Source organism: Stenella coeruleoalba, assembly GCF_951394435.1.
Source record: "Stenella coeruleoalba genome assembly, chromosome: 5".
Lineage (NCBI taxonomy): Eukaryota > Metazoa > Chordata > Mammalia > Artiodactyla > Delphinidae > Stenella > Stenella coeruleoalba.
Genome location: NC_137150.1, coordinates 10,898,190 through 10,916,050, shown reverse-complemented (window position 1 = coordinate 10,916,050; position 17,861 = coordinate 10,898,190). Strand labels below are relative to the sequence as shown.

Here is a 17,861-nt window from a genome sequence, read left to right as displayed (position 1 = left end):
GACATCCAAATCTTTACAAAAATTTTAAAGAAGGCTTACAGAGTTAACTTACCTAAGGCACATCTCCCCCCAACCCCAATAATATTATTTTGATTGTCATGTTCAGGTATTATGAAGAATAGATGTCTGACTCTCCCAAATGGAAACCTCTACTTGGTATCCTGAGTGAACAGAAATGCCCACTGTCTCTCTGTAGTCACTAGGTCCATGACAGCAGGAATGCGCTAAATGGTACTCAGGGTGATGCAGTAACCCAAGTACCCATCCTTACCAGGAGTGACTTAGATACCAGTTTGTTGTACTTATTGTTCACTCAGTGTTTATTTATGGAATAGGGGAACTTGGCAAATCATAGTAACATCTGGTGTTGAAATATTTTTAAATCACAGAGACAGACTGAAATTTTTTATGCTGAGTTCTTACTAGAACTATTTGAAAATTACTATTTTTCAATAGTCACTTCATCTCTTGGTTTATACCATGAAGACTCTAAGTAACCATACTACATGAGGATTAGTTTTTTATGGTTACTGAAAGAATAATTTCAAATGAGGAGTTTGTGAAGCTCCAAGTATTTGATTTAGTAATTAAACCCCAAAATAATTCCTAAATAATGCCATTTTAATTAAGAGAATTAAGCCCTTTGGCCAGGATTCAGTTTAATTACTAAATCTTCAAAAGTTAAGACAAATTGAAGATTAACTTATAAACTGCTAGGTAAATTCTTTTTAAAAGGTAAGCATTATGGTAACACAATTAAGAAAGAACTCCAGTTAACTATTACTCACCTTATAGAGTTCACATTCACCTGGAGGTTCACAAAATCTGCAGGTATGTCAACATAGCAAGCACCTGGACGACCATAAATACTGCTTCTCACTGCCTAAGTTCATTACAAATGGAAGAAAATATTTTAAAAATCTCAATCCTTATTATCACATTCCACTCAAAGATAATTTAAAATTGTGAAATGAACACTATTTTGATTTTTCTCAACATCCTTAGTTGATGCAACATCCTTAGAAGTAACCAATTTTAATTACATTGAAATGCCCTCTATTGATTCTATATATTTTAAAAGATATTTTTGTTTAAAAGGGGAGAGATAAGAAAAAAATACACACTTAGGGCTTTAAAATTCATTTTCTATTACACTTTAGTCCTAGAAATTATCTACTAGGTTCTGCCTTCCAAGTCTTTACTTTATAACATTACTTTCACCTGCTTCCTAATGCTAATGATTTAGCAAAGGTTTCAGAAACTGTGATGTTGTAACATGTATCAAATGGTTTCTGTAACACATGGTTTTTGAAACAGCTTAAATATAACTTCACATATAAAACTAACTTATAATACGTTGTTTAATCAACTAAGAGATGGTCTTACATTAATACTAATAGAAGTACTAATTTTCAAAAACTTAAAGTAAATTTAAGTAATAATACTTAAATAATTTAAGTAATAAGTACTAATTTTCAAAAATTTAAGTAATAATACTTAATAATATAAGTATTATTTTCAAAAATAATCTTGCAAAAGTATAAGAGAAAGGGTACCCAGGGTTTCATTATATCCTTCTTTTTATTTTTTCATAATTTAAAAAAATTTTAAAAACTAAAGTAGAGGGGAAATTTTTTCCAAAATAATTTATTTTATCGGTTTCTTTAATTAAGTTAATGACAGTGAATATTAAAATGTACATAGCTATTTATCAATATCATTGCTAATTGCGTGAATATATTCCAAATTGCTACTCATTCTATGGAGAATAAAAGTAACACAGGTAATAAGCAATTGAGAAAAACCAGCTGACTTGGAGAGCTTGTAATTAAATACTGTACCTTTTCGATAATAGAGGGAATAGCTTCTATGCTACTTGGCCGGGCAGAGAACTTGCTATATAATCTACAAGCTTCAACCTATATGCGAAAAGAAAATCACTTAAAATTCAGCTCATGTATCATATTACTCTTCTGAAAGATGACAAAATGTTAAGCCATTACTTTCTATTATGTTTAGAGGCAAGATGGAGAAAAATGCATTACCTAGATTGCTTCTTAAAAGCCTATTCAGGGGCTTCCCTGGTGGTGCAGTGGTTGAGAATCTGCCTGCTAATGCAGGGGACACGGGTTCGAATCCTAATCTGGGAGGATCCCACATGCCGCAGAGCAACTAGGCCTGTGAGCCACAACTACTGAGCCTGCGCGTCTGGAGCCTGTGCTCCGCAACAAGAGAGGCCGCGATAGTGAGAGGCCCACGCACCGCGATGAAAAGTGGCCCCCGCTCACCACAACTAGAGAAAGCCCTCGCACAGAAACGAAGACCCAACACAGCCAAAAATAAATAAATAAATTAATAAACTCCTACCCCCAACATCTTCTTAAAAAAAAAAAAGCCTATTCAAAGTACAACCAAATCTCTGCCTTGGTGTGATTCAGGAAGAAAATCAAAACAAGACACAATTTTCATTTCTTAGATTGGCAAAAATAAAAAAGTTAGATAATACCCAGCATCTATCATAATACAAGAAAACAGGCACTCTCATAAACTCTGGTGAGAATATAAATAGGAAGGGAAGCTGACAATGTCTCCTAAAAATGTAAGTAAGTATATCCTTGGACCCAGAAATTCTAAAGCCAGGAATACACAACTTCATCTATTATATCTCATTACAATAATAATCTATTTTTACATTTCTGCCAGTTTTCCTGTTATATATTTTGTTGTTATGCTGTTTGACATAAATTCAGTAGTGTTAATTTTTCACTGTTTAATGTACTTTGAAGCATTGTATATTCAATAGAAACTGTTTCTCTTAATACTTTTTGATATAAAATCTACTTAACAGTTGGTAGTCTTAGTCCCACAGGTATGAGTAGGAGTTTTCCTCTCAACTTTTCTCTTCCTCAAAGTCTGATAGTCCCAAGCCATTTTTATTCCTGCATTTTCTTGACTCTTTGAAGAGATTATTTTCAGAGTTTAAATTTCTGTCAAAAAGGTGTATTTCTTGGAAGATTGCTCCTAAACAGAGCCTAAGCTTTCTTAATAACCACACTGAGAGTTTCTTGTAGTTGAGGAAAATTACCTTTAAAATATCTCAGGTACTTTTATTTTAATTGTTTATTTTGCAGACAGGAGTTTTAATTTCTTCTCCATAAATCTTAATGGAGTATACTTACGTTACTAAAATGATAGAGGGAAGATCTTAGAGTTGGGTACCTGAGGAAACTCCTGGAAGGCCCCCATTGTTTCCTGACTTCTTTCAGAGGAACCACCAATCACAATCAAGGGCCTGAAATATTAATTTTTTTAAAAGAGAATTACAAATGAGATCAACATGTAAAGTACTCAGCAAGTACCCAATAAATAATAAACACTCAATGAATGTTAAAAAAGAGAGAAAGAGAGAGAATTACATTTTCCCTTAAAAACTGCCAATTTAGAAAGATTTAGGAAACAACTTGGTGTGAGAGAACACTTCCTCAATTTTGGAAAAATCTGTAATTTGCGGTAAATATTTTTCCTCCATGCCCCTCTCTCCCCTGCCTCTTTTGGATACTGATTCTAAACCTCTGGGTGTGATGATGTAAAATGAATTGTTATGCCCTTCCTATTATTCTTGAAATTAAGAGAAGAAAAAAACTTTTGTCACACTTTCCTAAATGAGTCTATTTGGAAATGGCAGAATGAAAAAAATTCCTCAGCAATAAAATTCTTATGCTTTGGGGAGAAAAAAAAAAAGATACAGCAAAGTTAAAGTTACTCAAAAATTATCAGATACTAAAGTAGATAAGAAAGAGAAAGTGTAGGAAGGACGAAAGAAAAGAAGTCAAACCCTAAAAAGTAGGAAACACATGGCAAGAAAGAAAACAATGTCCTTCCCACAGGAAATTTAAACATTTTATGAACTGATCAAAACATATCCCCCTTTAACATGATCTTATGAGTAAAGAACCAGAGATGGGATTAAGGGCAAGAGCAACTAATCTGCTTATAAAGCCAACTCAATAAATATAAGATTTCAATTGTCCTGCTAGTTATGCAAGACAAGGTGAAAAATTAAATACATTCTTGCATACTGAACTGGGATCTTTGATAAACAGTTCTTCACTTAAAGAGACTTATACACACATTCACACATATATATATATAGATAGATAGATATGGAATATACACATATTTATTCCAAAATATTAATAGTCTTTTTTTCTAGGTAAAAGAGCTGTTGATTTTTTTTTCTTATTTTCTTCCTAACTCTCTTAATTTTTCACTAAGCCATTTCCTTAAGCACCTGACCCCTGGTCTTCCCACCACAGATCAGTGGTTGCTCCACTAGGTAAAATCATGCATTAAGATTTTTAAGAAAATGTTTTAAGTAATTACCAACAGTTCATGTTTGCATTTGCCATACCACCCAAAGCATGGATGAGACCTGGGCCAGAAACAACAAGGCAAACTCCTGGCCTAAAAGCAAAACAGAATTAATTTTATTAAAAGCAGGTCAAATGCAACACTTGATTCATATCACTTTAGGGTGAAATGTCACCTTCTTGAACTTCAAAGGCAGGATATATAGATCTTTACTACAATTGTAAAACTATTATTAGAATATTTTTTTAATTAGAATAAAAAAGGTTATATCAGTCTTCCTGTAAGAAATAAGGTACCTACCATCCTCACACTGTTATTTCACTAACCTCTTTATACTTTGCTCCTATTATATTTGGGCTAAATCAAGTTGACTGCATACAGAAGCAAATTTTTGACTACTGAGTACATTTCTATATGGAAAAAAAGTGTTTTTAAAAATTTTCTTAACAAATATATAATGTAAATTGGTCTTTGCCAGGAAGTAATTCTGAAATGTAGTGCTCTGCCCCAATTTTTTAAGTTGAACTTGAAAGCTTTACCCTAGATGACTTTCTAAGCTTAAAGCACCGAAAAAAAGGTATCTCCATATAATTCAACTTGCCATTTTCAATTTATACAGTAATTTCTTAAGAACCTCTATTTAAGACAGCCTTTAAATTGGTGCAGCCACTGTGAAAAACAATATGGAGGTTCCTCAAAAAACTAAAAATAGAACTACCATACAATCCAGCAATTCCACTCTGGGTATTTATCAGAAGAAAACAAAAACACTAATTCCGAAAGATATATGTACCCCTATGTTCATGCAGCATTATTTACAACAGCCAAGATATGGAAGCAACCTCAGTGCCCATCCATGGATGAATGGATAGAGAAGATGTGATTGATACACACACACACTGAAATATTACTCAGTCATAAAAATGAATGAAATCTTGCCATCTGTGTCGACATGGATGGACTCGGAGGATATTATGCTTAGTGAAATAAATTAGATAGAGAAAACCAAATACCATATGATTTCACTTATATGCGGACTCTTAAAAACAAAACAATGAACAGAAAATAAACTCAGAGACAGAGAAAAAACTGGTGGTTGCCAGATGGGAGGTGTGTGGAGGAATGGATAAAATAGGTGAAGGGGATTAAGAGGTACAGACTGCCAGCTATAAAATACGTAAGTCATCGGGATGAAATGTACAGCACAGGAACACAGTTAATAATATTTTAACAACTTTATACGGTGATAGATAGGAACTGGTCTTATGGTGGTGACCATTTCATAATGTATAAAAATACTGAATCACTATGCTATACACCTAAAACTAATATAATACTGTATGTTAATTATAACTCAGTTTAAAAAAAGAAGTTGAGATAAAACATAGACTTGAGTTTACCTGCCGGTCAGATATCCAACCGCAGAGGCAGCATAACAAGCCTACAAAGAAAAAACACTGGGACTTAAGCATTTTGGGACTCTTATAGTATTAAATTGTATTAAGTAATAAGTATTATTAAGTATTATACATGTATAAAGTATGTATATAATAATTCATTCTCAAGTAAGGGGGAATTGGAACATTTTTCATTCTAACGAGTAATGTTCTACCTGTAAATTTTAAATAATGGTTTAAGCATCTAATTTTTAGTTTTTCAAGAAATTTGTCCATATCATCTAGTTATTCATAATATCATCTTATAATTGCTTAAACGTCTGCAGGATCAATAGGAATGTCCTCTTTTTTATTCCTAACATTGATAATTTGTATTTTTTCTCTTTTATTCTTCATCAGTCTTGCTAGGGATTTACCAAATTTATTAATCTTTTCAAAGAACCAATATTTGGATTTGTTGATTTTTCTCTATTGTTTCTTTGTTTTCTCTTCCATTGATTTCAGCTTTTTTTAAAAAAATAAATTTATTTATTTTTGGCTGTGTTGGGTCTTCATTGCCATGCGTGGGCTTTCTCTAGTTGCGGTGAGCGGGGGCTACTTTTCCTTGCAGTGCGTGGGCTTCTCATTGTCGTGGCTTCTCTTGTTGCGGAGCACGGGCTGTAGGCACACAGGCTTCAGTAGTTGTGTCACGTGGGCTCAGTAGCTGTGGCTTGCGGGCTCTAGAGCTCAGGCTCAGTAGTTGTGGCACATGGGCTTACTTGCTCTGCGGCATGTGGGATCTTCCTGGGCCAGGGCTCAAACCCGTGTCCCTTGCATTGGCAGGCAGATTCTTAACCACTGTGCCACCAGGGAAGCCCAATTCCTGCTTTTGTACTTATTATTTTACTTGTTTGTACTTATTATTTTCAGTTTGGGTTTACCTTGGTTGTCTTTTTCTAGCTTCTTAATATGTACGCTTAGAGCATTGATTTTTTTTGATCTTCTTTACTAAGTATAGATTCATTTAAAACTATTTCCTCTAAGAACTGCTTTAGCTATAGCTTACATGTTTGAGATCTCATCTTCTCATCATCATTCAATTCAAAATGTTTTCCATTTTCCATTGTGATTTCTTCTTCACCCCACTGGTTATTTAGGGTCCATGGTGACATCCCCTTTTTCACCCCTGACACTGGTAATTTGTATTTTTTCTCTTTTATTCTTAATCAGTCTGCCGTGAAGGTTATTGATTTTATTAATCTTTTCAAATATTTACAAAGGATTCAAACATACTGAATTTCCAAATGTTTGGGGATTTTCTATCTTTCTGTAATTGAATTCCAGTTTATTTCCATATGGTCAGGTCACATATACTGTTTGTTTCCAATCCTTGGAGATTTGTTGAAATTTCCTTCATGGCCTTCATATGGTTAGTTTTTATTTTTAAACTGCACTTCAGCTCACTATAGGAAGACAAGGAAGGTGCTAAATTAAATACAAGATAATCTGGAAAAGTGCTAAATGTCCTTTAGGAAGAAATGAGACTGGGTTGGCAAAATGTCCTAACTTCCTTTCTTGTGCTTCCAAATAAGCCTCCAAGAAGGGTGGCAAGGTAATGAGGTGGAATGAGCACTGGACTGGGGCTTAGGACACCTCTGGAGTCCAATCACGGCTTTACCATTTGTGATACCTGTCACTTTGCAGAGCCACCTACTATACAACATGAGACTTGGCCTTCACCCATTCACCTTGCAGGTACTACCGGACCTCCTATCAAGTGCAGGCTCTACCTACGCACTGGGGATACAAATGTGTCAAGAAAAAATAATATCCGTGACCCCCTGAAGCTCAGAGCCTACTAGGGAAGTCAGACCGGACAAATAATACACAGACACATAATAATAGTTAGTTACAGAGTGAAGGTCAGGGGACAGGATTCAGACCAGGTAAATGTCCCTTCCAATTCTGACACTCTAGACTGGGCAGAGTACAATACTGTATACTGTAAGAGCATGGACTCCAGACCCAGAATACCTAAGTTCAAATCCTGGCTCTGCCAATACCAGCTGCCTCCTTGAGCAAGTTTCTTAACCCCTCTGGGTCTCACTTTTCTCATTTGTAACTAGGATTAACAATGGTTCTTGCCTCCTAGGATTGTTGTGATTGATACGTGTAAAGTATTAGAGGCGAGATAAGCGTTGACTGTCCGCAGTGAAAATTTGCCATTATTATTACTCATCCCCAATCTTGCATTCGGCTCTCCAAGTCCATACTTACCGCCTGCTCATTCCTCATCCCGATGTATCTGATGCCCATCTCCTGGGCAGCAAGGGCGATTTCGGTCACCGGGATGCCTACGATGCCAAACATGTAATTCACATCCTGGGGGCCAAGAACAGAGAAATGAGGCCGCTAAAAGGAAAACCTCCAGCAAAGCTCCCCCCTGCCCTCCCCCGCCGCTCTCCCGTTTCCAAGACAACGTCTCGGCCCCGTCGGCTGCCGTAGGAGCCTTTCAATCAGGAAGGTCCAGCACACCTGTGTTTTCAGGGCCTGGGCGACGACTTTAGCACCAGACACCAGCGTCTCGCGTCCGTCGCTGCTTTCTGCCAAGTTACTTTCCGACATCTTCCACCTGAAGTTCGAGGCCCTCTCGCAGTGGACAGCAGGCTGACGCGAAGTCACCCAGCCAAACCAACGCCGGAGACACCAACCGTGGGGCCGCTTCTCTGAGTGAGGAGGAGGGCGACCCACCGCTTTAAACGGCGGAGAGGAGGAGGCGGGGCTGAAACCAGCCCGCTCGGGGTGAGGTGAGATGTAAACACACTCTCTCTCCTGCCACAACCTGGCCCTTTCCCCGGGCCCTCCATTCGCGGCCGGCAGAGTGTCAGGAGGAGGCGGGACTAGCTGGAGGCGGAGGCCTGTGCCGAGCAGGTGAGAGGTCGAACCGCGGAGGCTTGTCGCCTTAGTCCACCACCCGGAGCCATTTCGAGACTGCGTAAGGCGGGTGGTACTTACGCAGAGTCCGGGCGGAAGGGGGCTAGGGGCTTGGGCAGAAGGGGACGTGGCGCGCGTTCCCGGCCCCGCCCCTGGCCTCGGGGCTCTGGGGGCTGCGGGCTGGTTTCGCAAAGGCTGCTGGGATGCGGATGGCTGGTTGGTGCCGGTTGTACGGCGAGGTGGTTTTTGGGTTGCATGGTCATTCTTCCGCGTTCATTAAGTTCGAGGATTTGACTTACACGCTTTTTGATTTGTACGCTCATATCTTTGTGGCTTTGCAGTCCGTGAAGATTAATACCCGTCAGTTAAATCCGTAAGCGGATGTGTACTCTGCGTCGTGTCTTAGAGGAGGACACGGAATCTCCCAAGCGAGAGATAAAGTAACTTACCCAGAGCCATTGGACCAGACCGTGCTTCAGACTAACAATCTTGGGCTCTATTCACTGTTAAGCCCTTTGGCCACAGGAGATAAGAGGAGCCCCTTGAGCCTAGTTACTTTTGACCGTTATTTTCTCTAACCCTTGCCAATAACCCTCCACTCTTGTCTTTACAAAGTCAGGGAATGGGGGGTGGGTTGTGATTCTTAAGAGTCAGTCCTTCACCACAACCAGCTCCTGCAGCTGAGAACCTTTTTTTAAAAAAAAAGTTTACTGATTAAAAAAAGAAAATCAGTAGTTGATTTACAATGTGTTAATTTCTTCTGTACAGCAAAGTGATTCAGTTATACATATATATGAATTCGTTTTCTTTTCCATATTCTTTTCCATTGTGGTTTATCACAGGACGAGAACCTTTTAAAACACATTTTTGAGTGGAAAAATGGTCTTACAATGTGTGATTTATGAGGCTATGGCCTCAGGGTCATTAGACCATCTGCTCAGTAGCAAACAAAATCGGCAATGTAAGGAAGAGTGGAACTTTAAATTTTTGACGATCTGGAGTGTTTTAAAGCAAAAAGACCAGTAATATGTGGAAAGTAAAAAAACAAGAAGAGAGAGGAGTGGGTCATGGGTAGTAAAATGAATGAAAAGCATTAGAAGTGAAAGGATTTCTAAAGCCAGTGGGACCTTCCAAAAAGGTTTCCCCTCGAATTTCAAGCCCTAATGCCCACCCTGGCCCCCTTGGATATGGGGACCTAGCCTAAGGTAGTCCATCTAAGAGGGAGATTTCTTTGAAGTTTCAGAGTTCATCTAGAAAATAAATGCAGATCTTGCATTGTATTCCAGAATCTATCCATATTTTAATATAAAAGTGATCTTTTTATTGAGGTAAACATACACGTAAATGTACAGATCTTAAATGAGTTTTGACAATTGTATATACCTATGTAACCACCACCCAAAATACAAATGACATTTTAAAATATTTACCTGTCAAATAAAATTGACATTCCAGAAAGATGCACAGTGCTCTTTGTGTGGCTTTGAATAGTCCTTGGTACAGTGTCTCCTGTCCCTGTTTGAGAAGCATAGACCCTATACCTCTCTACCATGTGGGATTGTTTATATCAGTACCTGCATGACAGTTTCTATCCCCAAGCATCAGAATCACTAGGAAAGCTTTTTAAACAAACAGTTGCTTGGGCATTACCCCACATCTTCTGAATCAGCATCTTAAGACAAATTAGGCACCTGTATTTTTTTTAAAGCTGCTACCTAAATTTGATTTGCAGCCTGACTTGAGAACCACTAGCTCTGTACTCATGCTAGAGGCATGAGTTAATAATTAAATGTGTGATTGCCTGTTACCAAAAACTGTTGCTTAATTTGGATTTATGGGTTCAAGGCTGGTTTGACATCAGTAGCACAGACCATGTGGATGGCAGTTAGTCAGTTCATGTGGACTTGTGTTCAAAGAAGAACTGTGTTCTTCTGTCCCAAAAGAATCACTGACAGAATCACTCAGTATAAAGTGAGAAAACTAAACTATGAATTGGAACAAATTCCCTGAATTCAGAATAACCAATTGTGCAAAGGGACAAATTCTCAACTGACTGGACTCTGCCCTTTAGCAGAGGGAGTCGGTGAGACTGTTGAAATTTGCTTCACCTTACAGCTTTGAGTTCAGGGCCCAACATTCCATGGTTCACTTGGGTCTGATGATTCAGCAAAAGTGCTGAGAGTCTCACCCCAAGATTTGCAGGCACTTGGAGCAACTGCTTTCAATCCAACGGCAATGACAGGATTCCAGGATTCTTTTGTAACTTACCCAAGGCCTTTTGTGCAGACATTGTAAGCGTTAACCACATTCTTTATTACTTTCATTGGTGGTAGGCATGGAATTTTATTTGTTTTGCCTTGTTTGTTTATTCGTGGAAAGAGGTCAAAGGAGGAGTAAGTCTAGGTTTCTTTTTAACAGAAAAGGCTAAAGTAATGATTACATGCTCTCCAGAGAGCATACTGGTTACTGTATTTGTGGGCTCTGGACCTGAGATTATGAGGGAGATATTTGGTGGCTTTCTTACATCTGGGCCAAGAGAACATCCAGGCAACCAGGTCATTTCCTTAGAGTTGCAAAATAATACCTGGAGAAAATATACTTGCTAAAGATTTTAAATAGGCAGCTTCTATAGTAACTTCTTAGGCCCCAGAATTATGTTTTAATGAGTAAACTAACTGCTATGAGGACATAAATGATTTATGTCAAATGGCTTAGAAGTCATAACATAGTATTTCTCCACATGCAAGTACTCCACACTCGGAGGTGGCCTGTGGCCCAGGGGTTGGTCAACCATCACATATGAAACATGGTATCAGTTTTTAAATGTTTTCTGTTTTCATTTGTTTCTTCTGTTTTGCCATCAGCTTTCATTACAGCCCCTTCCTTTAGCTTTTTTTTTTTTAATTAATTTATTTATTTATTGGCTATGTTGGGTCTTTGTTGCTGCCTGAGAGCTTTCTCTAGTTATGGCAAGTGGGGGCTACTTTTCATTGCGGTGCGCGGGCTTCTCATTGCGGTGGCTTCTCTTGTTGCGGAGCATGGGCTCTAGGCACACGGGCTTCAGTAGTTGTGGCACACGGGCTCAGTAGTTGTGGCTCATGGGCTCTAGAACACAGGCTCAGTAGTTGTGGCACATGGGCTTAGTTGCTCCGTGGCATGTGGGATCTTCCCAGACCAGGGCTCGAACCCATGTCCCCTCCATTGGCAGGTAGTTTCTTAACCACTGCACCACCAGGGAAGTCCCGATATTTTTTTAAATATATTTTTTATATATTTATATATACTTAAAGATGTCATTAATGACATCTTTCAGACACATGAATAAGAAGAGAGATTAACACACACCCATGTGTCCAGAGCTAGCTTAAGAAACACTTAACAAATAGAACAAAGCCCCTATGTTTCCTTCCCCCATCACATCTCCTGCCCTGTGCCATAGAGGTAACCACTATCTTGAAGTCGTTTATAATTCCCACCTGTGCATTCTTTAGGTGATTGGCATTTAGGTTGTTTTAAGCTTTTTAGTGTTATAAACAGTTTTCTTTGAATATTCTTGCATGTCTCCTTGTGCACTTGTGTGAGTTTTTATGTATATGTATCTAGCAGTGTTATCAGAGGGTAGGTTCTTATCTCATAGCAGAAAGAATTCAGAGATGAGACAGGGAGGTCAAGAAAGCAAAGTGAGGATTTATTTAAGAGAAAGTATGCTCTCAAGGGGAGAGCAGGCAGTCTCAGGTGAGTAGCTGCACCGAGTTTCTTCAGCAAGCTGGTTTGTGGGGCATAGAAATGAAGGGGTGGAATATTCACTGGGGAGGGAAGGGGTGGGTTCATATTCCCTGATTTTCCTCCCAGCTCCACCTTCCCAAGGGGAGGAGGGATTTCTGTCCTTGTTTAGCCTTGATCAGAAGTGTCATGACATTGGTGTATGATGAGTACTTCTTATCTGTGAGGCTAATTTTATTGTAATGAGGACATAGTGAGTGAAATGTTACATTCAAACACTGGAGATTCCCGCCTTTCCCCACCTTTCTTTGCCTCTAGGACACTTATCACCCCCCAAATGTGTAGTTTCCTGTCAGTCTGGAGGTTCCTGCTTTTCTTTGTCTGCCCAAGGACCCCCATTGTTTACAAGATGTGTGGTTTCCTGCCATTTGGCCCCTGCCCCTCCTTCTCTGCTCCTATCTAGCTAACTGCCTGCTTTAACAGGGGTGGGTCATCAATTTTACTAGATATTACCAAATTGGTCTCAAAAGTTATTGTACCAATTTATACCTCTAACTTCTGTATATAAGAACTCTCCTTTCTCTGTACCCTCAATTGTGGAATTTAAAATTTTTTGCCAATTTGATGGTTGTGAAATGGATTTTCATTTCCATTTCTCTGACTACTAATGAAGATATCTAGGTATAGATTATATAGTTATATATTTGGATTTACCATTGGGATTTCTGCTGTGAATTACCTGTTTATATCTTTTGTCCTTTATTGGATTGTTTATCTTTTTCTTATTTATCTGTACATGTTCTTTATATATTCTGGATACTTATTCTTCGTCTTTTAACTTTGTTACTTTTGAGGTACAAAATTTTGTGTTTTTTCGGTGTGTGGTCACAACTGACAATTTTGTTTTTCAGCTGTGGCGTGCGGCTTGTGGGATCTTAGCTCCCCAACCAGGAATTGAACCCACGTCCCGTGCAGTGGAAGTGTAGAGTCCTAACCACTGGACCACCAGGGAATTCCCACAACTGACAATTCTTTTCCTTTATTTTATACTCTTTGTATCTTGCTTGAAAAAACTTTCCCTAAACTGAGGTTATATGGAGTTTTTTTTTTCTATATTTTCATTAAAAAGTTTAGTTTTTTTTAATATTTAAGCCTCTTGGTCTACCTGAAATTGATTTATATATATGATGAGAAGTAGCAATCCAGGGTTTTTTTCCATATAATATATATATCAATTAGATTTTGATGTGTAATTAACCACTCTAAAACTCAGTGACCTAAAACAACCACCATTTATTTAATTTATAATCCTGTGAGGCTGGGCTCAGCTGGGCTTCTTCATGTGTCTGTGATCAGTTGCTAGTCAGCTAGGTCACTCTGCCACTGGAAGTTGACCCCCGGTCCCCAGCGGTGGCAGGCTCATCCCCACTGTGCCATATATCTTTCATCATTCAGCAGGCTTCCCTGGGCTTCTTTTATTGGCAGCAGGTTGCAAAAGGGGACAAATCCCATGGCAGAAGCCTTTGTGTGCCCATGTTTGCTAACATCGCATTAGCCAAAGTAAGTTATAGGTAGAGCTCAGTCTCTGAGTGGGATGGCATTAATGTTACATGATAAAGGAAAATGAACCCAGAGAGAGGAATAATTGCTAGCCATTTTTGTAGTCAATTTACTAAACTACCTGTTGTCCAAGCACCTTTGATGGTATAGTTCATTCTTATCCCACTGATCCATGTTATCTATCAAGTTGCCATATATGTGTGGTCTGTCTCTGGACTCTCTGTTCTTTTCCTATCCCAACACCAGTCCTACACTATCTTAATTTCTATATTTTTAAAATAAGTCTTTATTTTAGGACAAGTCCTACTTTGTTCTTTTGAAACCTTCTTATCTATTGTAATTAGTTTCCTATCACTGCTGTAAAAAATTACCACAAAATGAATGGCTTAAAACAACATAAATTTATTATTTTAACAGTTCTGTAGTTCAGAAATATGAAATGGGGTTCACTGGGATAACAGCAAGGTGTTGGCAGGAGCACGTTCCTTTCTGGAGGCTCTAGGAGAGAATCCATGCCTTTCTCCTTCTAGCTTCTAGAGGCCTCTCAAGTTCTTGACTCCATCTTCAAAGTGAGCACTATCAGGCCAAGTCCTTCTCATGCTGCCATCCCTTCTTCTGCCTCCCTCTTTCACTCCCAAGGATGCTGGTGATTACATTAAGTTTACCGGGATAATCTCCCTATCTCAGAGTCAGCTAATTAGCAACCTTAATTCCCCTTTACCATGTAACCTAACGTACTCACAGATTCTGGCGATTAGGATGTGAACATCTTTGCGGGGCCATTATTCTGCCTCTAGGTTTATTCATAGCCTTTTTCTCTTTCGTACATATTATAGAATCAGTTTCTCGAATTCCATGAAATACTCATTGGAATTACATTGTTCATAAATTAATTTGGATAGAACAATATCTTTATATTGAGTCTCTCTTGCCATGAGCATTATATATCTCTCCATTTATTTTACTCTTCCTTAATCTTTTAATTAAAATCTTTTCTTATGTTTATTTCTAAGTATCTTACTGTTTAGTTATTTGCATTTTCTAGTTTTGGGGGGGCCAATGTATTAGAATGCAATTAATTTTCTTATGCTGGTCTTAAATTTAACTACTGTATTTTCTTATTAATTATAATTTGCTTATAGATGCTCTTGGGTTTCTTCGTAGGTAATCATATCATTAATGAAAGTTTTGTTTCTTCTTTTCCTATTCTTATATCTTTTATACTTCTTTTTCTTTTTTTAACATTCCTAAATTTATTTTATTTTTTAAAGGTTATACTCCATTTATAGTTATTATAAAATATTGGCTATATTCCCTATGTTATACAATATATCCTTGTAGCTTACTATATTCATAATAGTTTGCACCTCTTAATGCCCCTTCCCTCTTCCCTCTCCCCACTGGTAACCACTAGTTTGTCCTCTACATCTCTGAGTTTTACTTCTTTTTTGTTATATTCACTAATTTGTTGTATTTTTTAGATTGCACATATAAGTTATATCACACAGTATTTGTCTTTCTCTGACTTATTTCACTTGACATAATACTCTCCAAGTCCATCCATGTTGTTGCAAATGGCAAAACCGCATTCTTTTATATGGCTGAGTAGTATTCCATTGTGTGTGTGTATGTATGTGTGTAGGCATATACACACAGACACCACATCTTCTCTACCTGTTCATCTGTTGGACACTTAGGTTGCTTCCATATCTTAGCAACTGTAAATAGTGCTGCTGTGAACACTGGGGTGCTTGTATCTTTTCGAAATTAGCATTTTGGGGTTTTTTTAGATATATACCCAGGAGTAGAATTGCTGGGTCATATGGTCGTTCTATTTTTATTTTTTTGAGGAACCTCCCTACTGTTTTCCACAGTGACTATACCAATTAACATTCCCACCAACAGTGTACAAGGATTCCCTTTCTCCACATCCTCACCACATTTGTTATTTGTGTTCTTTTTGATGATAGCCATTCTGACAGGTGTAAAGTGATATCTTATTGTGGTGTTGATTTGCATTTTCCTGATGATTAGTGATGTTGAGCATCCTTTCATGTGTTTGTTGGCCATCTGCATTTCTTCTTTGGATATACTTCTTTTTCTTATCTTATTGCACTGGCTAAGACCTCCAGTACAATATAGATAAGAAGCGCTGATAAGTCACATTTTAATTTCCTTTAATTTATTAATGTGGTGAATTAAGTTGATACACTTTCTCATATTAAATGATCCATCATTCTTGTGATAAACCCAACTTGGTCATGATGATTTTCTTCTTAGACATTGCTTAGTTAGTTTGCTTTTTTTTTTTTTTTTTTGCCGTATGCGGGCCTCTCACTGTTGTGGCCTCTCCCGTTGCGGAGCACAGGCTCTGGACGTGCAGGCTCAGCGGCCATGGCTCACGGGCCCAGCCGCTCCACGGCATGTGGGATCCTCCCGGACCGGGGCACGAACCCGTGTCCCCTGCATCAGCAGGTGGACTCTCAACCACTGCGCCACCAGGGAAGCCCCCTATTTTCCTTTCTTAAACTATCCTTATCTAGCTTGGGTTTCAAGGTTATACTGTCTTTTAAAATTTTTCAGAATAGTTTGTATAAAATATGTATGTATAAATATGTTTGTATAATAAAGATACAGTATGTATCTTTCCCTTGAATGTTTGGGAGAATGCCACTGAAAAATATACCAGTATTGGTGCCTTTAGAGAATCTTTGATAATTTAATTTTTCTTTTTTTTTTTTAAGATATATTTTTTTGATGTGGACCATTTTTTTTTTTAAGTCTTTATTGAGTTTGTTACAATAGTGCTTCTGTTTTGGTTTTTTGGCCCCAAGGCATGTGGGAACTTAGCTCCCCAACCAGGGATCGAACCCGCACCCCCTGCATTGGAAGGCAAACTCCTAACCACTGGACCACCAGGGCAGTCCTGATCATTTAATTTTTCTTGGGCAATTGGTTAGCTTCATTTTTCTATCTTTTTTGGACTTAGTTTTGGTAAGTTTTATTTTCCTAGAAAATTGTCTATTTCATCCACATATCCCTTTAACATAGATTTGTTCTAGGGCATCCAATAATCAGTTCTAAAATTTTTGTTGTAATCACAGTTATGTTCCCTTTTACTTTTTTCATGTTCATGTGTGTATTTGTTTACTTTTCTCCTTGATCAGTCTTGATGGAGTCTTGTTTATTTCATTAGTCTTTTCAAAGAATCGTTTTGTATGCAAGGCTTCTTGGCAAAATGGCCACTTCAGAGCTGAGCCAGGAAATGTACACAATAAGGTTGGGACATCTTTTAAAGTTAGATTACAAAAAAGGTATCAGAAACTATTAGGGTAATGTAGGATGAGTTTCAATAATGATAATAATTGCAATGGAAAGAAATCCATGAAATATGTTTAAATCCATGAGTTCATAATACTTTTAAAAAATTGGTCACCTTCAGAAAATAATAGAGATACCAGTTTCTTATCTTGAAAACTGATTTTTAAAAGAAGGGGAGGGACTTCCCTGGTGGCGCAGTGGTTGGGAATCCACCTGCCAATGCAGGGGACACAGGTTTGAACCCTGGTCTGGCAAGATCCCACATGCCGCGGAGCAACTAAGCCCGTGTGCCACAACTAGTGAGCCTGCGCTCTAGAGCCTGGGGGCCACAACTACTGAGCCCACGTACCACAACTACTGAAGCCCACATGCCTAGAGCCCGTGCTCTGCAACAAGAGAAGCCACCACAATGAGAAGCCTGTGCACCACAAGAAAGAGTAGCCCCCACTCAGCGCAACTAGAGAAAGCCCGCGCGCAGCAACGAAGACCCAAGACAGCCAAAAACAAATAAATAAAAAATAAAATTAAAATAAGTAAATAAATAAATAAAAATAAAAAGAATGGGAGAGAAGCAAT

General features: G+C 38.2%; 2 protein-coding genes across 5 annotated transcripts in view; one reads left to right on the top strand and one right to left on the bottom strand.

The window, feature by feature from the left end:
- The window catches only part of HACL1 (2-hydroxyacyl-CoA lyase 1), a 47,622-nt gene extending 39,215 nt beyond the window's left edge, over positions 1-8,407 (bottom strand). For all 3 annotated transcript variants that reach the window (XR_013828594.1, XM_079923332.1, XM_079923333.1), the window contains exons 1-7: positions 8,283-8,407; positions 8,025-8,129; positions 5,772-5,812; positions 4,384-4,464; positions 3,220-3,292; positions 1,842-1,919; positions 789-883 (exon numbers count right to left, since the gene is read on the bottom strand). Coding sequence is in view for 2 of the 3 variants with exons in the window: in XM_079923332.1 (XP_079779458.1) it covers positions 789-883; positions 1,842-1,919; positions 3,220-3,292; positions 4,384-4,464; positions 5,772-5,812; positions 8,025-8,129; positions 8,283-8,372 (563 nt within the window). In the remaining variant the exon portion in view is untranslated. The remainder of the gene's footprint in view (positions 1-788; positions 884-1,841; positions 1,920-3,219; positions 3,293-4,383; positions 4,465-5,771; positions 5,813-8,024; positions 8,130-8,282) is intronic.
- An 81-nt stretch (positions 8,408-8,488) lies between these two features.
- Positions 8,489-17,861, top strand: part of BTD (biotinidase) — a 62,183-nt gene continuing 52,810 nt past the window's right edge. The window contains exon 1 of one of the 2 annotated variants that reach the window (XM_079923335.1): positions 8,489-8,554. The gene's annotated coding sequence lies outside the window, so the exon portion shown is untranslated. Of the gene's footprint in view, positions 8,555-8,577; positions 8,679-17,861 lie in introns of those variants that run through there. The other variant, XM_079923334.1, reaches the window with a different exon arrangement.